The sequence below is a fragment of the Gambusia affinis genome, linkage group LG23, assembly GCF_019740435.1.
Source record: "Gambusia affinis linkage group LG23, SWU_Gaff_1.0, whole genome shotgun sequence".
Classification (NCBI taxonomy): Eukaryota; Metazoa; Chordata; class Actinopteri; order Cyprinodontiformes; family Poeciliidae; genus Gambusia; species Gambusia affinis.
The window spans coordinates 17,355,399-17,375,364 of record NC_057890.1 but is presented as its reverse complement, the minus strand read 5'-3'; the positions used below and the strand labels follow the sequence as shown (position 1 = coordinate 17,375,364).

General features: G+C 39.8%; 3 protein-coding genes, 1 long non-coding RNA gene and 1 other non-coding gene across 11 annotated transcripts in view; 4 read left to right on the top strand and 1 right to left on the bottom strand.

Moving 5' to 3' along the window:
- Positions 1–5,894, top strand: part of grip1 (glutamate receptor interacting protein 1) — a 55,650-nt gene extending 49,756 nt beyond the window's left edge. For all 6 annotated transcript variants that reach the window (XM_044108525.1, XM_044108521.1, XM_044108522.1 and 3 more), the window contains 2 exons: positions 35–181; positions 389–5,894. In XM_044108525.1, the coding sequence (XP_043964460.1) occupies positions 35–181; positions 389–682 (441 nt within the window). In that variant the 3' untranslated portion in view covers positions 683–5,894. The remainder of the gene's footprint in view (positions 1–34; positions 182–388) is intronic.
- A 1,128-nt stretch (positions 5,895–7,022) lies between these two features.
- lsm8 (LSM8 homolog, U6 small nuclear RNA associated) lies at positions 7,023–9,590 on the top strand. Of its 2 annotated transcripts, none has more exons than XM_044108519.1 (4): positions 7,023–7,273; positions 8,042–8,119; positions 8,402–8,529; positions 9,336–9,590. In XM_044108519.1, the coding sequence occupies exons 2-4, from the start codon at positions 8,048–8,050 to the stop codon at positions 9,424–9,426; spliced, it is 291 nt and encodes a 96-aa protein (XP_043964454.1). In that variant the 5' UTR covers positions 7,023–7,273; positions 8,042–8,047; the 3' UTR covers positions 9,427–9,590. The 2 variants fall into 2 exon arrangements, with proteins under 2 accessions (XP_043964454.1, XP_043964453.1); XM_044108518.1 differs by having other exon boundaries at positions 7,025–7,234; positions 8,079–8,119.
- A 214-nt stretch (positions 9,591–9,804) lies between these two features.
- The window catches only part of LOC122826530 (thymidine phosphorylase), a 48,049-nt gene continuing 37,887 nt past the window's right edge, over positions 9,805–19,966 (bottom strand). The window contains exons 4-10 of the mRNA XM_044108517.1: positions 13,407–13,505; positions 13,205–13,334; positions 13,013–13,131; positions 11,981–12,143; positions 11,680–11,907; positions 10,948–11,088; positions 9,805–10,877 (exon numbers count right to left, since the gene is read on the bottom strand). Coding sequence (XP_043964452.1) covers positions 10,708–10,877; positions 10,948–11,088; positions 11,680–11,907; positions 11,981–12,143; positions 13,013–13,131; positions 13,205–13,334; positions 13,407–13,505 — 1,050 coding nt within the window. The 3' untranslated portion in view covers positions 9,805–10,707. The remainder of the gene's footprint in view (positions 10,878–10,947; positions 11,089–11,679; positions 11,908–11,980; positions 12,144–13,012; positions 13,132–13,204; positions 13,335–13,406; positions 13,506–19,966) is intronic.
- trnad-guc lies at positions 9,903–9,974 on the top strand. The gene has a single exon. It is a non-coding gene; the product is annotated as a tRNA-Asp (tRNA).
- On the top strand, positions 10,973–17,470 carry LOC122826532. The gene is made up of 4 exons (XR_006369812.1): positions 10,973–11,108; positions 13,795–13,927; positions 14,157–14,360; positions 15,247–17,470. It is a non-coding gene; the product is annotated as an uncharacterized LOC122826532 (long non-coding RNA).

Sequence of the window (19,966 nt, the reverse complement as noted above, 5' to 3'; positions counted from 1 at the left end):
AATCACATTTTAACTCTGGTTCTGCGTTTTTTAGCTCACCTTGGATAAAACCTCAGACCTGGAGGATTTCGGATTCAGTGTTTCCGACGGACTGTTGGATCGTGGCGTTTATGTAAATAACATCCGACCAGGTGGGCCGGCCGAACGGGGCGGCCTCCGTGCCTATGACCGAATACTACAGGTACAGAACCACAAACAGAACCCTGCCGTTACAAATTAATCTGTTCTAACAATGTTTGGAGAATTTTATTACAATATTTTGAGGTACTAATGCGATAACGATAAAAGTTGTACCTTACAAGAATAAATACTGCTCTGAAAAAAACTTACTTTAAACACTGTATTATCCAATCCAGCCTGGTTCTGACAACCCAACTTGTCCCGTTAGATTAACCACGTCCGGACCAGGGACTTCGACTGCTGCCTCGTCGTTCCTCTCATCGCAGAGTCTCCAAACCGGCTGGAACTGGTCATCAGCCGAAACCCCTCCTCTTCCTCTAGCGCCGCCCCGCTGGCCAACCACAACGACGTGGCCAACAACAGGCACTCCCCTCAGCCAATCAGCGCTGAGCTGGGCCCGACAGAGATCTCTGTGGAACAGGTGGAAGACTGCGGTCCGATCAAGTGGAACCAACCGGGAGACGTGTTGGGGGTGGGGCAGGTCACCAACAGCTCCTTATAGCAGACAAGAACCGGATCAAACTGGAACCAGCCGCTTAGGACCAGCGTGGACCGGAGAGGTCAGTGGGGATTCCAGTAATATATCATGGAAATCAAACTGGTTAAACTGGTTCAAAGTGGACCTTTCGTGGTGCTACACGCCCTCTGGATGGACGTTGGCCTTTGACCTCTTAAGTTTGACCTTTGGAACTGCTGAAGCAGCTTAAAAGCACACCACTGGACTGGAAGAAGCCTCCTCACACGTCACCAGAACCAGTTCAAGATACTGGGGCAACGGATCCCACTGGAGTCACAGCTGGAGCTACAGGAATAAGTGGTTCCTTGAGTCCAAAGCCAGAGCTACTGGTCCAACCGAAGCCACGAACGCAGCCAACAGCATCTGCAGAATCCAGGCCCAACAAAACCAGAACCACATTGAATGGTTTTATTCTTCTGGGTCAATGGTTCTTGGTTCCAGGAGCTCAACTCAGGACTTATTGTCCTGCGTGTCTGGTGAGAGATATGTTGGTTCTGGTAGTGGTCAGAACCGCAGCCAGCGGGCTTCACTGCTCCAAGACATTGATTCTGGTCTCGGTCACAAAGCCTGGTTCTAAGCGGGCCAAAGCCACAGGTAATGGGCTAACTGGTCCAAGCAGTCCAGAACCACCTACTGGTTCTAGTTGTGGTATTTGTGGCAGAGATGTGGCCACTGCTTCATGGCTTCTGGTTCCAGTATAGTGGCTTCGGGTTCTAGAGGTTCAGAACCACAGCAGCACAACTACTGACTGGGTTCGAGTCCTGAGTCCAGAACCCAACAATAGATAGAAAGGTTGCCAAGGAGACGAGGGATGCTCCAATCTGAGGGTCTAGGTCTGATTGTTTTTTTGTAGTAAAGGTGTAATTCAGTTTTCTCTTTAAGAATCTGAAATCGCCGGTCCAAAGTAAGACCGTATCACTGCTGTTTGTTTCAGAAAATCATGCTTTGGATGCACCTGTTCAGAATGATATTTAACCGTAATGAAGATAACCTTTCAAACCCTGTTTAACATTCTGCTGAGCACTAAAAGAAACCCAAACTTGACTGAGTGAGGTTTCAGGTTAAGGAAGGCAGAGAGTTTCTGGGCCGAACCGGTTTGGTTTAGGGTGTATTCCCCACAGCCCTGTTTAATCCGCTTTCATCAAACTCTACTTTGTTTGTTTACAAACTCCGGTTTGTTTGGGAAGGTGTGAATACATATTCAAACTCTAAAAAAGAATCTTTCAGATTTTCTGAAATTTACAATTTCTTACCTGAAATATTTCAATTTGGACATTTTGAAACGTGTTTCTGAATCAGTTGGTACTGATTGGAGCATCCCTACCAACCCAGACACAAAGATGGAGAATTTACTGTAGGGATTTTTAGTTTTGTGCCATAAATGAGCTGCTGAAGGAACGATGCAGATGATGACACTGAGCAGGTCAATAAGAATCTTTTTCTACGGTTTACAGCTGTTGGACTGGCCACACTGTGTATGTCTGTGTGTGTGTGTGTGCGTGTGCGCGGGCGTGTGTGTTTGTGTGTATGTTACAAATGAAGCCAGTTAACTCCGTTTCCTGTCTCGGCTTTACCCTAACGTCTCTCCTTCCCTCAACCAATCAGCAGCCAGGACGGGAGACGACAACACATCGGCTGATTGGCTGGAACCAATCAGAAAGCAAGCAGTTCCCTGCCTGTGTGTGATTGGTTAGTGTATGTGTTGAGGAGAGCCAACCAGCTCCCAGAAAAGAGGCCAAGCATGACCCCTCTCCCCTCCTTTTTCCAGCCCCAGTAACGGTGACCTATTATGCTAATCAATAAGTGTGATTTTGATTGACTGTTGTCAGTTCTCTGTTTGTTTCAGTGGCAACCAAACCTAAAAATATGTACAGAAGATTAAAAAGAAAAATGGTTGACGTCGCTGTTCACATCTAGACCATCAACTCCCAGTAACCTTCACCTCATAACCACAAAAACAATGTTACACGAGAAAAAAACCTGTCGAATCAGGAGAACTGTGACAGTAAACACAATTTCTGTGTGTGTTTGAGAGTGAATGATGTGTAACTGTTTACGTTGGATGTCAGCATCTTCCTGCTCTTCTCAGTCTGAACTCACTATTTAAACTGGCCAATCAGAACCCTCCCTCAGCATCAACAACCAATAGGAACCCCCCCTGAGCTGGGAGGGTCCAATGCAGTGGATTATTGCCTGGTTGACTCTGATTCTCTAATCTGAATAAGCACATTACCTGCATATGGTTAGCAAACATCGAGCACAGGGCTAACACAGCACAAAGGTAGTCAGGACTAGTTTAATCGCCTAGTAGATTGTTAGTAACCAAACCCAGGGCAAGCACGGCCAGTCTGTAACTAGCACAGACCTTGCACAATGCCACAATAGGGCTAACGTTTACTAACTGAGCAGCTGATTAGCATGTGGCTTGCACACTAGGTTTTGTATGGATGCTTCTCAAAGTCAAGGAACTTCCTGATCTTGAATGTGAAATTAAATTAGATCTGTTTTGATGTCTAGGCTCCATCAGATCATTAAATATCCCAAAAGGTGCCTGGTGTGTAACCAGTCGGCTAGCAATTGGCATCCAAGAGGTGAATCTTTCGAGGGCTGATGAAGTAGCCAATGAAGGTTGTCAAATGTAACCATAAATGCATCGTCTGAAAAACTAAACTGTCGAGTTCACAGCTGCTCACTTCTGATCTTTGCAGTCAACAAAGTACCTGGTTATCAACTGGGTCTGGCGGATTCTTTGAAGGATGTCTTTGGAACCATTAGCATTACGTTGTAGGATTACCTATTTTCTAAGTTTAAGAAAGGAAGAACTATGAAGTTTTTAGTGTAGCTGTGAAACTTTGATGGTAGTTCATGTGTTTTGTTGGACTAAATGGCCATTTAGTTCAATTGGTCCCACTAAAACCAGAGTGAGAAGTTAGGTCACATCCCGGATGACAAGTTTCACTCTTTCCAGTACTAAGGTTTCTGTAATTACCTTCCTCTGTACGGAGGCTAAGCTCTGCCTTAGAGATAAGGAAGAACTTGGAGTAGAGAATCTGCTTCACAGCGAAGAAGTCACCAAAGATGGTACAGGAATTTTTTAAGATTCCTCCTAGACACTCTCCTTTGGAGCTATCTTAACCACATTGCACCAGGAGAAGAATAGCTCAGGTCAACATTCAGCCATCCTCTCTGGCCAAGAGATATTGTGGAAGTTGCTTAGTGCCTCAACTTGATCTCACAGGCAGATATTCATCCATGAGTCACTTGCGCTCTGAAAATCGAAAGCCTTTCCTACCGCTGGTCAAAATCAAGAAGGCAGGTTTTCAAGCTCCTCTGTCATCATTACAACCAATTTTTGTGTTACTTTGGTGTGGAGTGCCTTTGATATCTTTGTTCTCCCATTTTGTGATAAAACAGATCACATGCGAGTGCCCTCTCAAATCTGGACTTCTGGCAGCTCCCTTTATAGTTGAACATAAAATGACTGTGAGAAAGAATAGCACCTCTAAGTTTAGTGCATTGCTACTTTGGAGTTTGAAATGCTTGAAGTAGACTGAAGTACCGACAGCGTACGGAGATGTCCGTTCACTCGAAGTGGACCGTCCACCGGACACATCTGTGCAAAGGTAAATTTTTACAACCATGTATTCGTACTCTGTGTTACTGATGAGGTTAAGAGTTGGCACACAGTTGCAAGGATGCACCGCCTGACTGTTGCGCACTTTGCTGCACTGACAGGTTTGTGGTTGCTGCCATGGTGGAGAAGAAATTGAGAAGGCAACCATCTAGCTCATCAATATTGCTAGCATTCATTCAGATTGTCTGAAATTAAGAAATTTGTCACAAGAAATGTATGCTGTTGGTATACTCTCCTATGAAATCATGACCGACCGCGGAGAGTGCATAGAGTCTGTGTTGTTCACAGATTGCGCACAGTACGTCTGAGTATGTGGGGGCCTTAGGTTCGGCTTTCCACTGAGTGCTTTTACGCTTCTGCCACATTTGCTATGCCACTCTCAACACACTTCAATAGACAACTGAGGATTGAGTCCATTGGCCAAAAGTACCTCAAAATGTGGTGGGAAGGGCTAGAATTGAATTCACAACCTTTTGTCTGCAAGTTCACTACTTTTACCCTGCAAGTTCACTACTTTTACCTTACTTAGGAATTAGGTACACTTGACAGGATTGGAGTCTCTCCTTCTCTGCACGGAGCAACGCCACTTAAGATGGTTTCAACATCTGGTTGAAATGCTTTCTAGATGCCTTTTACTGGAGATCTTTGCAAGTGCCATTGGAAGGAACCATGAAGCCTGGTCTCCATGATTTTATGGAGAAATTTTATCTAACAAAAGATTTATGAATATCTCATAATTTCTACAGTTGAGCTGGACATTTGGGGATATTCCTGATGCTGTTGCACCACAAGCCAGATGGATAGAGGAATAGGTAGAAGGAAGTAAAGGAGCACAACAATGACAAACATGAACATAGCACCCTTTGGATATCCCTGACTTTGAAAAGCACCCGTAGGGTCAGCCCTAAAAATTATGTTCTAAGAGTGAGAACAATGATAGAACCAAATCTTGGCCTACCCCACAAAGCAGGATTAGTCAAACCTTCCTCACTTCTTACCACGTTGTTTTATTTATACAAAGATAACTTCTACTGCATAGAAGTTATGTTTGGGAGGAGAATCCAAGTTAAAAATGGGTCAACATCCTTCACTTTCATCACTTTTTCTTCCTCGAACAGCTGAAACAATGGTTCTTCACCAACTTACAATGCTTTGACCCATAATTTAGCACCATACTTTTTTATTTTCTTTCTAAAATTTGCAGCTTCAGCTCTGTGGACGGGATTGTCTTGGATTTGTGAAACCAGCTTTGTCGTTGAGGCCAAGTTATCCTGAATGTTCATGTGCGATTGGGAGGTAAAACGTGGCTAGTATCAATATATGCAAGCATGGCAAACAAACCAGGCTACCATATGAACAAAACATTAGCTAACAGCAACATTTTAGCGCTCAGTCAACACAAACTTCTTGACCAACTAGAACACCCACAGAGCTGAGGGGCGTGGCTTCAGAAGGTTTGACAGTGAGGTCCAAAGCCATACACACTGTGCTTGCGTGTATGTAAATAAAAAGTGTGTACGTATGTTAGAGTGTGCGTTTGTATTTGTGTGTATGTGTGTGTAATATTGCAGGGATTTGCACTCTGGTGATTAACCTCAGCAAAACATGTGCACACAGACACACACACACATATATACACACGTGCACTGCACTGCCATTTAAAATAGAGGGTCAGATTAGATTCCATGTAGCTTCACCAACCAACCAAACTGTATTTTTCTTTTTCTTTAAAGGAACAGGGATGTTGTAAAGTATTTTTGTACAAATTTAATACTTTGGTAGCATGACGTTCCTGGTGTTTGTCCTGGTCCTGTCAGGCTCCACTGATCTACTCCACCCCCCGTCCCTTTGTATGGACTACTACTGAGCAACAATAAAGATGAAAACCTACTGAAATCCATGTTTTTCACATTTTTGCCTACACAGACACACATTTGTTCCCATCAATTTTAGCTCTTTTGTCAGGAATACAATGTTTAAATATGTGATACATGATATATCAATATCTGTTGATATCTGTCATTTTTAAAGGTATCGGCTTCGTCAACTCTGGTTTTAAGGATTTTCGCAGAAGCTGATTGGCAGACCTAAGCATCTGGATCAGAGAGGTATTGAGCAAACAGCAACTTCAGTAACCCTTCATACATACTAGAACCCTTTAATTGCAATAAAACAGGACTCTATATATTTTTTTAAATATAAAGAGAGTTTCATGTCGGCTTACATGAAGCTTCTTTGTTGCATTGTTGCGTTATGTCACTTTTTCAAATATTGTTTCAAATCAATTATATCTTGCACTGTTTATTCAGTATTTTTGTTGAGGATAAGTTGGCAACCCTTCCAAACAAATAGTTAAGATCTTAAATAATTATAAAATATTTTTCTTGAGTTCTCATTAACACTAAGAAAAACAAAATATGGTCTATGGAGTTAATTATTAGTCTATACTATGTTGTTTGCTTAAATTGAACAAAATGTGATTTCCGGTCACCATCTTGCAACCTTGATGACATTTAAATGTTTTTTTTAATTATTATTATTTTTATAGCCAGTTATTTTCCATCCAAGAACATGAATGGATATTAAAGCATTTTAGTACTTTATCAGAAAAAGCTAAGGCGGAATAATTTATTTTTATTTAATTTATTTATTTACGTTAAACCAAACCGGATGTAACTTCTTCACTCGACGCTCTCCTCTTCTGCCTGACCTGCTCGGTGAATCGGTGGGAGACTAGTCTGGACTTTTCTTCGGTTTGTTGTCGTTACCTCCCGCGGCTCCTTTTGAACGTGGATAATTAAAGAAAACGGGGAGACATTTCTTTCTACTAATTTATCCGCTGGAGAAATAAACACCGAGCTCCAGACTAAGGATGTCCACCGCCTTGGAAAGTTACATTAACCGTATCCTGCTGCTGTTAGCTCGCTAACCTGCTAATCAAGGTCCGTTAAATGAATGGAGTCATGCTAGTTAGCCCAACCAGCTAACAGGCAAACGCCGTGTTGAAAATAATGAAGACATGCTAGTTAGCTTAACACGCTAACCTTAATAACTACGAGGAATGTTTGGTTTATTTTCTTTATTTGAAGGAGTGTCCGCAACCGTGAGACAAAAATTGAGAGAAATGTTAATATAGAAAAATATGAGAACTCGTTTGCTGGTCTTGGGAAGCTAACGTTATAACATTGTTTTATAAAAATATCTAGATACGGAAATTGTTAGTTTTAAGATTAGTTAATAATGCGTTAACATTTGGTCTGTTTTTTTTTTTTTTTAAGATTTCACCGGGAATAGAAAGCCAGAATAATTAAAACCCGTATTTTAGCTTTATAATTGTATCTTCATAGTAAATGAGAACAGAAGATCTATGCAATGTGTTTTTCCTTGTAGCCACAGTAATACAGTCGTATTCAATGAATTAGAATATTATAGAAAAGTTCATTTCAATTACACTCAGATTAACTACACAGCGACATGTTTCTAAGCATTTAATTGTGTTAATTATAATTTTCTACTTTCACCGAATGAAAACATTTCTTATTACTATTATTACTAATTATTTCATCATAGTGGCAGTTCTGCAGAAACCTCTGGATGTCTTTGACTTCTCATTGAAAGTTGGAGAAGGAAGAATTTTGTGTTTTAGAAACTTAATTTGAAAACTTCAGAATAACATCAGCATTTTAAACTTTTCTGTTTTGACTATGAAGCTGCAGATGTTTGTTTCTTTAACTGCTGCTGCTTCAGGCACCGTGGCCATTGTCACGTCAGATGGCAGGATGATTGTGGTGAGTAACATTAAGAACTGATAGATTAATCTGGGTTAATTAGAATCCGATTTCATCCTCACAATTTTAAGAAATATATTTTTCTTGATACTGTTAAACACTAATTGACGCTAAGTGGGGTATAAAAGATTAATATTTTATATTTGTTTATATAACATTTGTTTTGCTGAACAGCTCTTTTACAGTCAACTTTAAATCAGATCTGAGTTTTATATCTGGAGAATAATAAATTTTTCAAGAACTGACTGTACTTTTTAAAATGTGACTTGATTATTTGTTCAGGGAACTCTGAAGGGCTTCGATCAGACCATCAATCTGATCCTGGACGAGAGTCATGAGCGAGTTTTCAGTTCCACTCAGGGGGTGGAGCAGGTGGTGCTGGGACTCTACATCGTCAGAGGAGACAACGTGTGAGTTGTTTGTTTCCTGTCTATTAATCAGTCAAGTCAAATTAGCTAAAAAATCTAAAATTCACTTTGAAAATGAGAAAATAAGCTGGAGAAATTGAGAAAGGGGAACAGGTTTTTCAAAGTGTTTGGCTGGTTTGACTCAGAGCAGAGAGAAAGGGAACCACAGCAGCTGAAAACATAATAAATGTTTTCATTTTGGTCACTTATCGAACCGGTTCTATCGGACTCTCATGTGGAAAAACATCCTTAAAATTTAAAACTTCCTCTTGGCCTGCTAGAATGCTCTTAACCAACCTCTGCAGAATCTTAGTTTAAAAGCAGAGACTTTTATCAAGGCTTTTATTTCACATGCCTTTAATGTGATTAACTATATATTCATGAGTTATTATTGCTGAATATTAACAAGTAATAATTCAAGCTCTATTGTGATTTGTTGTTTACCTGATAGTATGTCAGACAGTCTTTTGGTTCAGACAGTGAGGAGGGAAATGGGTTTGTGTTTTTATGCATTTTGTTTAAATGTCTTGTTTAAACTGGATTGTCTAAGCACTGAGCTCTGAGGTACTCCACAGCAAACTCCAGGGTAAAGGTAAAGGAAATTTTATTTATATAGCACATTTTCAGCAACAAGGCATTACAAAGTGCTTTACAGGATTTAAATGAAATACAAACAAAATAACAAACCAAAGGAAAGAGCAAAAGAAGAAAAAGAATCTAATGTTGATCTAAAGTATGTAAGCTAGGCGTTCCTGTTCAGGGTTACTAAGTATCCTCTGGTCGAAGCTCATCGGTTTGTTCTGTTTCAGAGCCGTCATCGGAGAGATCGACGAGGAGACGGACTCCACCCTGGATCTGGGAAACATCAGAGCCGAGCCGCTCAACTCTGTTGTCCACTGACCTTTAAGCTCCTCCATACCCTACTCTGCTGTGATCACTGTTGTCACGGCAACCAAGCACAGCAGGACTCGGTTGTGTTTGTTTGCTAACTGAATAATGACTATATCCTCTTATGTACCTCTGTTTGTTTGTGGGATTTTATAAATAAAGATAATTGAACTGTTTGATATTGAAAGTTGCTTTTCTGTGCTTCAATAGGAGACATTTTTAATAAACTTAAATTTCTTGTCTTTGTATTGGATCTCATTTGGGTTTTATTTCTAGAACGAAATTATGAAGGTTTTATTTTGTATTTTTATTAAAACATGTTCAATTAATTCTCAAATACAATCACAATATAACGGCTCATCTCTTTCAGTTTTGACAGAATAAAATTAAATCTTGTTCAAATTCACTGTTGTAGAAACATCTGGCAAAACAAAAAAAACGGGGTAGTTCTAACTTTATAAGGTCTACTTGCGTCACTATATGCTACCTCCTCGTTAGTATAGTGGTGAGTATCCCCGCCTGTCACGCGGGAGACCGGGGTTCGATTCCCCGACGGGGAGAAATTACCGTTTTTTATTTTTATTTTTCCGCTTTACATCTTAGATAGTGTATATACTATTCAGCATCTCCTTGACAAATTGTGCGCCTTTTACACGGATGCACATAAAAAGATTTTTAATTTAAAAATGTAGGATTTTGTGTCCTCCAATATTTGTTGTCATTAATTTGTTTCGTGCACTGTTATGCTACTGATTGCTGTATCAAATTAGAAGCAATCTATCTGGGACGTCGGTCAGTTTATTGAAAGAAGTTGAAATTCTTTTTTTTACGTTTCACGGCATGCTGCGTGTGCTGCGTATTTTCTATCTGTCCAGCAGAGGGCGCCAAGAACCCAAACATACAAAGTTCTGAAAAGACGTTTATTGATTCACTAGAAAGGAAAGGTCACTAAAATAATGATTTTGAAACTTATCTTTCATTTATTTATCTTCCATTTAATACACTTACAATTGTTTTTATTTTGCAATTATTTTTGAATGTTCTTTTGTAAAGTCCTTGAATTACTGTTTGGTAAACTAACAAAATTACGATTGTACTGTCTTCAATTTCATTGTGTTTTAATCCCGATACACTGAAAATGCATATGCATCCCTTAAGTTTAACAAAATTTAAAAGTTATTATCTAAAAAGTTGGAAGTTTAATTGATAGATGAGAGATATACATAAACTGCCTTTTGATTTGAAGATTTGGTACTTTTTGTTAGGATTATAACAGAAACCGTACAGTGTGGATCAGTTTGATATAATATCACGTTGAGGCTGCAGTATTTCTGCTACTAAAGTGCAAACATGTTCTGCTTCTCTGTGATTGTTGTTTCCTACAGTCAGAGATTTCTGCAGCAGGTTGATCTGGTCTGGACCCGGAGCCGGATCCTCAAAATGAATCCGCAACCAGGAGACACCTGGAACAACAACAAAAAGGACAAATTAATCAGGTAAAAACCAGGTAACAAACATTCATTAGAGTCTCACCTTTTTGTACAGTCTGACCGGGAGACACCAGAAGCTCCGCCCCCACACTGTGATTGATTGGCTCCCCTGCCTTCGATCGCCCCGCCCCCAATTTCTGCAGAACCTGAGCCAGAACCAAACCATCCACACCTACAACAACTCCTGGATGAAAACAAAGGGGTGTAAGTGTTAATTCAAGAAATTGACCACAGTTACATTTGAATTAGTTTGGAAATGATGAAGATGTAAGTTAGAGTGAAAATGTGAGGCGTGCTGTATGAGGAGTTCAAGGAAGAGAGGAAATTAGTTTATTGCTGTTATCCATTCACTAACAGTTCAAAAAGCTTTAAATACAAGCTGATTCTCCAGCTTTTAACCAGTTTATAATCAGTAATCAGCAGAAGAATATTACGGCCACGGGGAAAAAAATTCTGACTTTAATCTAATTATTTCTGAGATTTAGAAATTTGACTTTTTTTCTCAGATTTCTGACTTTTGATCTCAGAATCATTAATTAGATATAATTTATTTTCTAAGAATTCAGATTTTCCTCTGAATTCTGACTTGTTTCAGAAATAAGATTTTTTTTTCTCAAAATTTTTACTTTTTGATCTCTAAAGATTAAAGTCAGAATTCTGAGGGGAGAAAAATTAGGACCCTTTTCTCAAAATTGTAATTTTTCTCTCTCAGTTTTTGACATTTAATCTCAGAAAATTAAAGTCAGAATCATTATTCATCATGTTTAAACTTTACCATCTGTAAGAGTCTTAAGTTCCAGTTGATGGTCAGACTTCCTCAGGACGCTGTAGTAATCTGTGTGGGTGGAGCAAAGCGTCCGGGCCGTCTGATTGGCCACGCCCTGAGACGTCATCATGGCCTCGAATTTAGACAAGGCAGCTCCACCAATCACAGCTTCGTAAATCTGCTTTCTGCCCTCTGATAGGCCCGGCGCCAGGTTCGTCATCTCCAGCAGCATTCCACCTGCCGGAGATAATAGTGACGCGTTCTCGGTCAATTTCTGCTATTTAGCAGCTTTTAGGGTTCTTGTTGTTACCGAGCGTCGTGACCAGCTCCATCAGGTCGTCGGGTCCGTTTCCCTTCAGCGTCTCCAGGGATTCGATCACCTCCAGGCTGTTCCCCACACATCGGCCGATCGTCCCGTCCATGCGGCTCAGCACGGCTCCCGTTCGGATGCCCAGGCTGTTGCCTGCTTCCATCTGAGAGAAACATCAAGGCTTTAGAAATAAAACCTACAACACATGCAGTTTTAATAGAGTTAACAACAAAATGTTTCACTTGATTTATTTTCCAAAAAAAATAGCAAATGACAGAAAATATTTTCAAAAGATAAAAATAAATATTGAGATTTAACGTGAGCAGTTCAGTCCGTGCCGGTATTTATTTATTTTAGTTGTTGGCTCAAACTCCAGCTGGTGAAAATTATTTCATGTGTTTAAATTTGAAGTATCGTTTCTAAAACCGATGCTAAAATTAATAAAAGCTCAACATTTCTCACATTTTATGTTGTTTTCCATGTAGGAGTTCTGATTAAGTTCTCTTAATATCTTAACTTCATTCTGGTAAAATTAAAACTTCAATATTATTTTGACTTTATCCTCGTATTCGTTTGACTGTATTACCATGAATTTATTCTCAGAATTTAAAAAAATTAAAAATTATATCTTGGTTTTAATTTTCTGTCTGGTTTGATTTTCTCTCATCAAACCAGAGCAACTGATGGGGCTCTTGATGCCAAATGTTGCTTTAAGACTGTGAGTAGATAAAGGACGTTGACTTAAACTGAAAGTTTGTTTGGAATGAAAAGCAGACGGACTTTTCATTCCAAATTTAAAATTTAAATTTAATCAAATTGATCTAAATTTAAAGTCCCAATAAACAGAAGCTGCCAACAAGATGGCTGCCCTTGGCGTGCTGACATCACTCTGAACTATGGAAACACTTCAGATTCTTCCAAAAATTTAATCTTCACAAACCAAAAATTAGGTTGAATTTCTCCTACGCTGTAATTTAGTCGTTTGTTTTTTTAACATGAACTGCTAAGCGGCCATCTTGGAACTGGACTCACTAAGAGCTGAGCGAGCTGCTTGGCGCTCTGCAGGTCTTTGTACAGCGCCGCGCGTCCAAACTTCACGTCCAGCACCAGAGCGGTCAGAGACTCGGCTCCTTTCTTTGAGATGATGGAACCTGAAAAACCCAACAGCAGCTCGTTCACATGTATGCCCCGATCCCAGCCGTCCCACTGATCCCAGTTCAGTACCAGTAATGAGTGGGAGGCTGTCCACGGTGCTGGTAGCGTCCCTCAGAGCGTACAGAACCCGATCAGCCGGAACCAGCATCTCCGTCTGACCCACGATGCAGCAGCCCACGGAGGCCAGGATGGTCCGGATCTGCAGACAGGAAACACCTGGTTGGTCACTTCCTGTTTTCACATCTGGAGGAGCAGTCTGGTTCTCCTTCACCTGGTCGGCTGATTGCTGGACGCTGAATCCTGGAATGGATTCCAGTTTATCCAGAGTTCCTCCTGTGTGAGCCAAGCCCCGCCCACTGATCATCGGCACCTGGCGAAGACGAAACGAGCGCCGAGTTTACTGCAGGTGAAGGGGTAGGTCAGGGTAAAGGTCAGGGGTAAAGGTCAAAGGTCAGGGGTAAAGGTCAGGGTTCCCTGAGCATCTTCTGCTTCCTGGTGTCACTACTAGCAGAGGTCACATTTTAACCAAATATTGTCAACTAAAGAAGCAACATTTTCAATTCAGAAAAGCTTTTCTCCTTCTAAATTGTTGAATAAAGAGAGAAACGGCAAAAATATTTATTATTTGTAATCTGTTATTTTGGTTATACAATCTCCAGATTTGAGATTTGAGCTCTGCTGGAAAGCGCCAGACGCCATGATGGCGGTTATCATCAGCTGGACGTGACGAATCTTGGACCGGCGTTGATCAATCAACAGCGATGAGCCGGAAGCTCTGATTGGATGATGCAGGTGGGGCTTGTTAGAATAATTATGTTTTATCATTCTTATGTAAATAGTTACCTGTTTGTTTTTCATTCATAGGTTTAGTATTCATCTTGTGATACTTTCTAAATGGCCTGTATGAAGAAAGTTAGTTTCTGTATTCTTTTCTTTCTTTCTCTATTCAGAATAATCCTCCCTTCACTGCAGAAGCTCGGTTGAAAACTCAAACGTTCTCTGTGGTTCTCTTTTTATCTAGGTGTAGAAATACCTATCATCTTGGTGTCGTGACCCGGAGCTCAACATACCCGCTCGCTGACAGGCGAAGAACGATGCGCTGATCCGTGCACGGCCAGAGTCAACAAAGTCCTGGGAAGTAACTTCTTATCTGGGCCAACGTCCAACTTTGTCTGCCAGCAGCGGATTGAAGAGATCCGAGCAGACGAGACGAACCGGCAGAAACGTGAGTTGATAAGCGCTTTAAATTAGGTTGAAGTCCCGATTTGATTAAAAAATGACATCAAATAAAAGAGAAAAGCGAGTTTGAGTTCCCCCCTTTTAGAGCCGGTAGGATGTTTGAATTGGTGCCCCGTCCTGGACGAGGTCCAGATTTTGGTAGGAACGTGAATGTAAAGTGTGACTGATACTGAATTCCCCGACAGTCCGACCTATTGACCTCCAGTGGACAATCGTTGCTGCCATGGGGCACTTTCTGCAACGAAGGACAAAATAACAGATCATATTGAACTAAATCACAGAGCATTAAAATAAGCCAGCAGGAAATTTGTGTGTGAATGAATGAATGAATGAATGAATGAATGAATGAATGAATGAATGAATGAATGAATGAATGAATGGTGCTTAATTCTCTGAGAGTAAAACTTTCTGTCCTGTCAAAACACACAGATGGTTTGACAGGAGCTAAAGCTACATGTGAAACCATTATTCCAATAAATGGCGTACCACAAACTATTTATAGTGGTAATGGACAACAAGGTCATACAAAATATGGCTGCTCATTAGGAATAAGATTGAACAACCATTAGTGCTGGTCTAGTGAAAGAACAAACGGAACAGTAAAAAAACAGATCAAGAAAATGTCTGGAAACAACTAACAGGTCGTGGCCAGAATGTTTAGATTTGGTGAAGTTGTTCATGAGAATTTCAGCCACACAGGAAGGATTACCACCATTTGAAATAATGTATGGAAGACCATACAGATACTATTTTCTGCAGATTTACAGAAAGCAGATGAGGAGCAAACATTGGCAGACTAGATGATTAGGACTCTAAGACAGAAAGACGTGTCAAATGCAAATTTACTGCCCTATGACTCTCCCCTCCCACAGGAAGCCCCTCCCATCAAGCCAGGAGACTGGCTGAATGTCAAAGTCATCAAAAGGAAGAGCTGGGCCGGTCAACGGTGGGAGGACTGACACCCCCTGCCACAGATGGACCTCCGACTACCAGAAGAATTCACTTTGGTTGGTTTTAAGTCAGGAGCCCTTGGTGTCTCTGTGGATAACCTGTGTAACAAAATCCACACCTTCGGTGACGAGAAGGCAAACTTTTCCGCCTTCCAAGCAACGAACCACGTCAGCACTGCCTGTTCCAAAAGATGGAGGTCTGACCACAGTTCTACCAGCGTTAACCTTCTCAAGGTGAGGAAATTCAACATCAGCTGTGAGACCAGGGGACGTCAAAGTTTCACCTCCTGCAGCACCTTTGTTCCAGGGAACAGAGGATCCAGGACGATGGCAGACTGGTACTTTCTGTGTGGATGCACTGCTTATGCTTCTTTTCCCAGGAACTGGGGAGGACTGTTAGCCCTGGTTCCCCTCCAACTCAGTGACTTTCCTGAAAAAGGCTCAGGACGTTCACAGCCATGGACACTACCGCACTAGGAGAGACGTCATGCCGAAAGTCCAAAGGTGGGGAGACCGTACTACAAAATCTGGAGTTCCTTGGAAATTCAGGATCTGGACGGTGGAGAAAAGTTTATGTAAAGCCTAATCCCATCGGTGGGAACAGCAGAAGTTTCAGATCAACAGGTACATCCTGTTGCGTCTCATCAACAACGCTTACCAGCTAGCCAACGGCACTGCAAAAGATCTGACGGCATTGAGAAACATGGTCCTGCAAATCTGTGTTATGTTGGATCGTCTCACAGCCTCTCATTAATGTGTCTGCAAGTTCATAGGGGCTCAGCGTGCTACACATTTCGTCCCTGACAAAAAAGGAACTGGAGGAACTATACAGGATGGCCTGCATGAATTGCAAGAGCTTAAGGACTATGTGGACAGAGCAACTCAGGGGTCATAACCTTTTGACCTTGTTACTTGGCTCAGTGTTTCCCAATTCCAGTCCTCAGGCCCCCCCTGCCTGCATGTTTTAGGTGTTTCCCTTTTGCCACACACCTGGGTTGAATCTTTGGGTGATTTACAGGCTCCTGCAGTACTTGGTGGCTGCAGAAGATGTCATGCAATCATTTGAATCAGCTGTTCTGGTATAGAGGCACATCTAAAACATGCAGGCAGGGGGGCCTGAGGACTGGAATTGGGAAATACTGACTTGGCTCAACCCCACCCCTGGTGGCAGCTTTTGTTAAAGATTGGAGCACCTATCTTGACTGTACTGATCCATCATTCCATGTCTTCATAGCATGATGCTAAAGACATTTAACTCTGGTAGCTCTGATCAGCTACCAGTAACCTCTGACACAGATGACTGTATATTCCTCCAAAAGACTGAAGACCAACTGAAAACAGGAACATATGACGATGTTCTGTAGTTCATAAAAAGATTAAATCGTTTGCTTAATGGCTCCTACACTGAACATGTAAAAACAAATTATGTTCGTGATGAAACATGCATTTGGTTTTTTACTGTTTCATTTTTACATTATAATCTTTATTATATATAAATAGCATGTGTTTGTATTCTTTTGCTCAGCAACATAATATACATATGTATGCTATTTTTCTTTTTCTTAGATTTTACAAAGCTATTATGTAAGGATTGTAAACAGGGAGGAATGTTGAAAATAATTGTTTTGTCATTCTTACATAAATAGTTACCAGTTTGTTTTTCATTCATAGGTTTAGTATTCACACCCCAGAGAGGAGAAATTTGTTAAACCGTGTGAAAGACAAAACTTGTTTTTTTTTCCTAAACCTTAACGCTGAAGCTGATTATTATCTTGGGATACTTTCTAAATGGCCTGTGTCTAGAATGATAGTTACGGTATTCTTTTATTTCTTTCTCTATTCAGAAGAACCCTCCCTCAACATTACATTCCTGCTCTGTTTTGTAACAAAAGAACAATTCTGATGCAAAGTCAGAAAGCATGGTAAACACCTTGAAGAAGTTGTTTGCTATGTTTTCTCCACCTGCAGAAGCTGGGTTAACTCAAACATTGTCTGTGGTTCCCTTTATTGTAGATTTAAGAAATACGTATCAGGGCTAAAAGAGTCTTCCGATTTGAATTTACGCCGAGGAATCATTGACGTGAAAAAACGACAAAACTGAAACATGCTACGCTATGATGTCAAAAAACGACAAATGATGTCAAAAAACGACATACTATACTATGAGGTCGAAAATATGGAAAAAAACGACATACTAAACTATGAGGTCGAAAATGTGGAAAAAAACGACATACTAAACTATGAGGTCGAAAATGTGGAAAAAAACGACATACTATACTATGAGGTCGAAAATGTGGAAAAAAACGACATACTATACTATGACGTCGAAAATGTGGAAAAAAACGACATACTAAACTATGAGGTCGAAAATATGGAAAAAAACGACATACTATACTATGACGTCGAAATTGTGGAAAAAAACGACATACTATACTATGAGGTCGAAAATGTGGAAAAAAACGACATACTAAACTATGAGGTCGAAAATGTGGAAAAAAACGACATACTATACTATGACGTCGAAAATGTGGAAAAAAACGACATACTAAACTATGAGGTCGAAAATGTGGAAAAAAACGACATACTAAACTATGAGGTCGAAAATGTGGAAAAAAACGACATACTAAACTATGACGTCGAAATTGTGGAAAAAAACGACATACTAAACTATGAGGTCGAAAATGTGGAAAAAAACGACATACTATACTATGACGTCTAAAATGTGGAAAAAAACGACATACTAAACTATGAGGTCGAAAATGTGGAAAAAAACGACATACTATACTATGACGTCTAAAATGTGGAAAAAAACGACATACTAAACTATGAGGTCGAAAATGTGGAAAAAAACGACATACTATACTATGACGTCTAAAATATGGAAAAATACGACATACTATACTATGAGGTCGAAAATGTGGAAAAATACGACATACTATACTATGACGTCTAAAATGTGGAAAAAAACGACATACTATACTATGAGGTCGAAAATATGGAAAAAAACGACATACTATACTATGAGGTCGAAAATATGGAAAAAAACGACATACTATACTATGACGTCGAAAATGTGGAAAAAAACGACATACTAAACTATGACGTCGAAATTGTGGAAAAAAACGACATACTATACTATGACGTCAAATATGTGGAAAAATACGACATACTAAACTATGACGTCGAAAATGTGGAAAAAAACGACATACTAAACTATGAGGTCGAAATTGTGGAAATAAACGACATACTATACTATGACGTCGAAAATGTGGAAAAAAACGACATACTAAACTATGACGTCGAAATTGTGGAAAAAAACGACATACTATACTATGACGTCAAAAATGTGGAAAAAAACGACATACTAAACTATGACGTCGATATTGTGGAAAAAAACGACATACTATACTATGACGTCGAAAATGTGGAAAAAAACGACATACTAAACTATGACGTCGAAAATGTGGAAAAAAACGACATACTAAACTATGACGTCGAAAATGTGGAAAAAAACGACATACTAAACTATGAGGTCGAAAATGTGGAAAAAAACGACATACTAAACTATGACGTCGAAATTGTGGAAAAAAACGACATACTATACTATGACGTCGAAAATGTGGAAAAAACGACATACTAAACTATGACGTCGAAATTGTGGAAAAAAACGACATACTATACTATGACGTCGAAAATGTGGAAAAAAACGACATACTAAACTATGACGTCGATATTGTGCAAAAAAACGACATACTATACTATGACGTCTAAAATGTGGAAAAAAACGACATACTAAACTATGAGGTCGAAAATGTGGAAAAAAACGACATACTAAACTATGACGTCGAAATTGTGGAAAAAAACGACATACTAAACTATGACGTCGAAAATGTGGAAAAAAACGACATACTAAACTATGACGTCGAAAATGTGGAAAAAAACGACATACTATACTATGGCGTCGAAAATGTGAAAAAAACGACATACTATACTATGACGTCGAAAATATGGAAAAAACGACATACTATACTCTGACGTCGAAAATATGGAAAAAAACGACATACTATACTATGGCGTCGAAAATGTGAAAAAAACGACATACTATACTATGACGTCGAAAATGTGGAAAAAAACGACATACTAAACTATGACGTCGAAAATGTGGAAAAAAACGACATACTATACTATGACGTCGAAAATGTGGAAAAAAACGACATACTATACTATGACGTCGAAAATGTGGAAAAAAACGACATACTAAACTATGAGGTCGAAAATGTGGAAAAAAACGACATACTATACTATGAGGTCGAAAATGTGGAAAAAAACGACATACTATACTATGACGTCGAAAATGTGGAAAAAAACGACATACTATACTATGACGTCGAAAATGTGGAAAAAAACGACATACTAAACTATGACGTCGAAAATGTGGAAAAAAACGACATACTAAACTATGACGTCGAAAATGTGGAAAAAAACGACATACTAAACTATGACGTCGAAAATGTGGAAAAAAACGACATACTAAACTATGACGTCGAAAATGTGGAAAAAACGACATACTATACTATGACGTAAAATGTTGAAAAAAACTACATACTAAACTATGACGTCGAAAATGTGGAAAAAAAAACGA